The sequence below is a fragment of the Podarcis muralis genome, chromosome Z, assembly GCF_964188315.1.
Source record: "Podarcis muralis chromosome Z, rPodMur119.hap1.1, whole genome shotgun sequence".
Lineage (NCBI taxonomy): Eukaryota > Metazoa > Chordata > Lepidosauria > Squamata > Lacertidae > Podarcis > Podarcis muralis.
In genome coordinates, this window is record NC_135673.1 from 19,257,574 (window position 1) to 19,263,573 (window position 6,000).

At 48.6% G+C, this 6,000-nt stretch overlaps 1 protein-coding gene across 3 annotated transcripts in view; it reads left to right on the top strand.

Annotated features, from left to right (window-relative positions):
- The window catches only part of LOC114589157 (gamma-aminobutyric acid receptor subunit gamma-4), a 38,658-nt gene extending 33,243 nt beyond the window's left edge, over nucleotides 1-5,415 (top strand). For 2 of the 3 annotated variants that reach the window (XM_028715297.2, XM_028715298.2), the window contains 3 exons: nucleotides 111-263; nucleotides 3,183-3,385; nucleotides 4,168-5,415. In XM_028715297.2, the coding sequence (XP_028571130.2) occupies nucleotides 111-263; nucleotides 3,183-3,385; nucleotides 4,168-4,476 (665 nt within the window). In that variant the 3' untranslated portion in view covers nucleotides 4,477-5,415. The remainder of the gene's footprint in view (nucleotides 1-110; nucleotides 264-3,182; nucleotides 3,386-4,167) is intronic. The other variant, XM_028715299.2, reaches the window with a different exon arrangement.
- The last annotated feature ends 585 nt before the right edge of the window (nucleotides 5,416-6,000 follow it).

A 6,000-nucleotide genomic window follows, 5' to 3' on the forward strand; every position in this document is an offset into this window, starting at 1 on the left:
CATGACTTCTGCAGCAGCCCAGCATAAAATCAAGGCATGCAGAGGTGGCAATGTGATTTGCGGAGTGGCCTGTTCTTCTGACCTGCCCGCCTCTCTGTGGCCTTCTCTAGGGGAGTACATAGTCATGACCGTCTCCTTTGACCTGAGCAGGCGGATGGGGTACTTTGCCATCCAGACCTACATCCCCTGCATCCTGACGGTGGTCCTTTCCTGGGTCTCCTTCTGGATCAAGAGAGACTCTACACCAGCCAGAACATCTCTGGGTAAGGAAGGCATTGCCCTCAGCTCTGGTTAACCCCTGCAGCACCCAAGAGGTGGAGCCAAGTACAGTGATTATTCCATCTCAGTGGGATGACTACACCAGGCAGCATGGCGTGATGGAGCAAGAAGGCTAGTTCACTCAAAACTGAGAGGGAAGAGATGAAGCAAGTTGGAGGGAAGCTGAGGGAATTAGAATGACTCTTGTGAGGAGGGGAAGACCCTTGCAGGGGAGGGCTGTGGCTCAAAGGCAAAGAGGTCTAACACCACTGGTGTTGTTGGCAGCCGTCAGTCTCAAGACACAATGGAATATATCGTTAGGGGTGAAACTGCTGTGTTAGCAGCACCTCTCCAGTGGTCCAAAGGAAAGCAGAGCTATATGTTTGGCACCAACTCAGCTGCAGGAGCTGCCTAAAGGAAGCGTACAAGGCACTATCCAACTGCCTTAGGGACTCCACTCCTGATTTGTGTAGGTTTTCCTCCTCAGCCTTTTCTTCTCCCAAATATGACCCACAAGGCAGAGGGTATGGACTGTTCATCAGGGTTTACTCTCGAAGCCATTCTGATGAATGAGTATAGCTGCAAGGCAGTGGAGGTATAGAATCAAAGTTTACTTTTTCTTAGATGGGCTACCTTCCCAGGTTGATGAGCCCCATCTGCTCCTCCCTTCCCTCTACAGCATGTGCAGAAACTGCCTTCTTGACCACTGGACTGACTATTGGTCTCATCCGCTCAATCCAACATAGACTGCATGCAGTGAGAAGTCCCTAACTCACTGAGGGTTTGAGACCCATTGGCTACCTGGTTTAGCTGGTCAGTGGAAACGATTTCCCATGGTGTGCCCATTGTCACATTCTGACAGCTTCTAGGAGCCACAGTTGAGAGATGAGTGCAGGGTGGGAACCAAAGGTAGACAAACGTCCCCAGAAGGAGCATAACCAGAAGTACTACCCTCCCCTAAAACCTAACATATTCCATAAACTCAGGTGTAAATATGTGTAATTAAACCATATTTTTAAAAGACACTTCAACCTCCACTGTGTCTTGATTCTCAACAGAAACACATCTCTGGGTGAGCATCTGGAACCCCCTGGGATCTTATGCACTACTTGGCAGAATTGGGGTTGTGTGCAACCTTTGCAACAATAATAATCTACTTGGTGATTGTGGGTGATGTTCCAGTTCCATGCACACCCTCATTTGTGGGGCAGGTTTAGGGTACATGTGGATCTTCTTGGCCCAGCCCCAGGTCCTGTCATGGCATCTGTACAACTGGTACTCACAGCTGGAGAAGACCAGAGGACAAGTTCTGGAGCTGGAGGTGTGGGCTCTTTGAACAAACACAGAGTTCATGGCTCCAGGCAGGCTATTTTTCCTACCAGAGAGTTGGTTCTTCCCCTGCCTCTGCACCCCTGTCTCTCTGCACTTCCTCCTGCCCTGCAACATGCCAAATTATTGTCCTGTGTGTGATAGGACCACCCCCCTTTGCCCACCAGGGGAAAAGATGCCAAGTTTCTTGGGAGGAACAAACCCATCTCCATCAGCAATTTCAACCACGGCCTAAAGCAGCTCCTTGTCTCAATCTCATTAGAATTCTCTGCATCCTGAGTCTTGTTTGGCTTTTAAGACAATTAAGGATGCTTTTCAAACATGGCATTTTAATGGCAAATATTTTGGGTGGGTGGGTGGGTGGGGGTGGGGGTCTAAATTAAAGATCATCAAAAATGGGTGTGGATTGTGGGGGGGGAGGAGAATTAGGAAGAATATATATTTGATTTTATTAGTAGCAGCATTGAAAAACCAATCCACGTGGATTTCATACACCTCCACAGCAACTGTGCTGACCCCTTCCAGCCCCTTCCCCAAAGCCTGTGAAGCCAAGCCCCATGTCCATGGTTTCCCATGGCTCACTCACTCCACTTGGCATGTTAGATATGGTGCCAGAGGAAGATCTGATCTGACCCTTGTGTAGAAATAAATTTTCTTCAGCTCAAGAAATAAATTTTTACTTGCAGAGCATGGTTTTAAATATTACAAAGTAACAAAAAGATACATTGCAGGAAAACAAGCACTGAGTTTCATTCTTACAAACCTTGCTTACACTAATCCTAGGGTGAGGTTTTAAATGTCTTTAATAAAATGTAGCTTTCTGCTAAAGTCAACATACTGTGTTTTTGTCCTTCTCCTGCTTGCTGGCAACAGCCTACCTGCATCTTTGTGTTGCAAACAGTCTCATTTACATATATACAGGTGGCAACCATTTTTGGGGGGGAGGGTGTTCTGTTTCTGGCCCCCACGCACATTGGTGGAGTGCTTATAACCATTACACCCTGTTCCTCCTCCATTCTGCCCTCTTCCAGGTCCAAAAGGACCTGCACATTGGCAATTGCGCGTCAGTTGGATGTGCCTAAAATGGCCACCACTTGTACACATACATGGAAGCACTCATATTACAGCTTGTCTGTTGAGTAGCAATCCTAATACAGTGGAACCTTGTGTTACGTACCATCCTTCTTACAAATGCTTCGGGTACCGAGCTCCGCTAACCAGGCAGTAGATGCCCCTTGTTGCACACTTTGCCCTGGGATGGAGCGGAAGTTGTGCGCCAGTGGTGCGGCAGCAGCGGGAGGCCCCATTAGTGAAAGCGGACCTCAGGTTAAGAACAGTTTCGGGTTAAGAATGGACATCCGGAACAAATTAAGTTTGTAACTGGATGTACCACTGTATTCCTGATCTAGTAACAAGGCTTAGTCACTAGGTAGCCTAGCACACCAAGTGGAAAAATTACTAGCTATATGCCTAGAGCTTCTTTTACAACAACTTGAATACAATGCAATTAAATACAACATTTTATATACAATTAAACTTGTACCTTCAACAAGGCGTCCAGCAGTTTCACCCAGGTGTTCTCGTCCTGTTCCCAGGAATCACCACCGTGCTCACCATGACTACCCTGAGCACCATCTCCCGCAAGCACCTGCCCCGGGTCTCGTACATCACTGCCATGGACCTCTTTGTCTCAGTGTGCTTCATCTTCGTCTTTGCAGCCCTCATGGAGTATGCCACCCTCAACTACCTGGCAGGAAACAAGAAGCCAACACAGCATAGCAGCAGGAAACCCAGACTGGTGAGCGGGATGGCGGGGCGGGGGGGGGGGGGACACTGCCTGGCAGAGCTTGGTGCCTCACCCAGGGTCCCTCTAAAGGATCCAGGTAAGGGAAGGAGCCAGCAGAGGGAGGAAAGTGATGAGGGACCCCTCCAGGCTGGCATTTTGCTGTAGCCGGTATGTTTTCTGCAACATGCTCTTGATGCAATAAATAGCACATTAGTGGTAGATTTATTCTGCCTTATCAGTAGCTCTGTGGTATTACCCTGATGCTACCACGTTATTGCTGTCCAGAGGGAAAAGCCAGAGAAAAATAAACCAGAGCGTTTTGCAGTATAACAAAGTTATGAGGTTTCAAGCAGCAAATTACGGGAGATGTGATGACTGGAAGTGAAGCACTGTGACTGCCCTGAAGCTTTTTGCAGCTGCAAATAGTATTCTTTTGTGCTCTTGATGCTTTTGGAGTGTGCAACCACCCCAAAAGCGCCAACAGCGCAAAGTTCATCAGGAATTTGCATTAAAAAGGATGTGGGGTGAGGTGGGGGGCTCCTCACTCCAGATGATCCTTGGGGGGCCCCAAACCTTGTCCCAGAAGGCAGTTGGGCTAATTGGTTAGGGAGGGGGTCAAGCTGGTCTATTCCCCCTCTGAAAGTTGTGCCAGAGGGATGGAGAAAAGGACACCCCTGAGCTGTGCCTGCTACCACCTTCCAAGCCAGCACTTGATTGCCAGTTCCACAAGGTATGGGGGGGGAGCCCCTGTGCCCCTGTTCTGCTTCTCTCATTTGCTCCTTGTCCTTCTCCAGGCAGCCAGCCATGCCCACCTGATGATGCCCTCCTACACTGCCATCAACATCAACAGCCTGGTGCACTGGCCCCCTGAAGTCGAGGGCAACAGTGAAGAGGTGGAGAGCGAAGACTTGGAGCCCTCCTGCTTGGAAGGGAAGGAGTGTCAGCGGTTCTTCTGCTGCATTGAGGACTGTCAGACGGGCACCTGGCGAGAGGGCAGAATCCGCATCCACATTTCCCGCCTGGACTCCTACTCCCGGGTTTTCTTCCCCACAGCCTTCCTGCTGTTCAACATTGTGTACTGGATTGCTTATCTCTATCTCTGAGTTTCCTCCAGTAAATGTCTGCACAAAAGGAGGACTTTGAAGTTCGCCTCTCCTTTCCTCCTCACTTGCCAAAGCTGGGATTGTAGGGTGCAGCTGCCAGCCCCCTCCGGTCTAAAGAGTTGCTGCCCCGGGAGACTGTGAGGCTTCCCTCTTGACCCATGTTGGCTACGACATATAGGGGTTTGGTGGTGCTGCAGTGGCCAGGGAGGCTTTCTATGTAGACTTGACACATTTCAAATGCTTTTGTCTGTAATGTTCAGTTGAGAAAAAGCCATTGCTGTCCCCTCACTCACCCTACTGCATATCCTCCAAATTCCACCACCACTCCCACCCCCTGTAGTTTATTACAATGTCTGTTCTCTGTCTCCATGACCAGAGACCGAACAGCTCTAAATTCCAGTTGCTGAAAATCACAAAGGAGAGAGGGCTCTTGTGCTCAGGTCCTGCTGGCAAGCTCCTTCCCTTTTGGGGCATCTGGCTGGCTACTGTGAGAACAGGATACTATACTAAGATGGGCCATTGGCCTGATCCCGCAGGGCTCATCTTATGTGTGGGATGTTTAAAAGGCTGTCAAATCAACAATTCATGTTTTGCTAGATAGGCACATAATAGGAGCTGAAGGAGTTTTCCTGTAAACTTGCTAGAGAACTTTGCAAGAGATGCTCCCACTGTGCCCTGACAGGGGGGAGGGTGTAGCTGTATATATTCTCCTGCCTGCCTTGGCAGACTCTCCTTATTCTTTTTCATCTCTTTCTGCTGTGCCAGCAATGTGAGAACATCTGCCAAGTCTGAGCTCCAGCTCAGACACCATTTTAAGCTAGACTTAAGTATGTCTTTGTAACTGAATTACCATTTTAAGCCTGCCTGAACAAAGCTGCTGTGTCTGTTACTCTTCAAAAAGTATTCTGAGTGAGTAAATGTTATTTTTACCTTTTACAAGACTGTTTGTGTGGTTATTGTTTTAAGGGGGAGTAAAGGGGGAAACTCCAGGAAAATCCAGTCTGCCTTAAAACGTCCCAGATTAGTTGAATGAAAAGGCTAAAATTAGCCTAAGATACCCTTTTAAGCTGCAATGAGATAGCACTGCTGACTCACAAACATGAGGGAGGAGGGATAATAACTAATAAATATATCCTCTCCTAGGACTTGCCGATCAGAAGGTCGGTGGTTTGAATCCCCGAGACGGGTGAGCTCCTGTTGATCGGTCCCTGCTCCTGCCCACCTAGCAGTTCGAAAGCACATCAAAATGCAAGTAGATAAATAGGTACCGCTCTGGCGGGAAGGTAAACGGCGTTTCCATGCACTGCTCTGGTTTGCCAGAAGCGGCTTAGTCATGCTGGCCACATGACCCAGAAGCTGTACGCCGGCTCCCTTGGCCAATAAAGAGAGATGAGCGCTGCAACCCCAGAGTCATCCACGACTGGACCTAATGGTCAGGGGTCCCTTTACCTTTAACTTTATATCCTCTCCTAGCATCTATTCACATCCCAATATTATGTTCTTATAGGTAGCTGGAAATGTAAC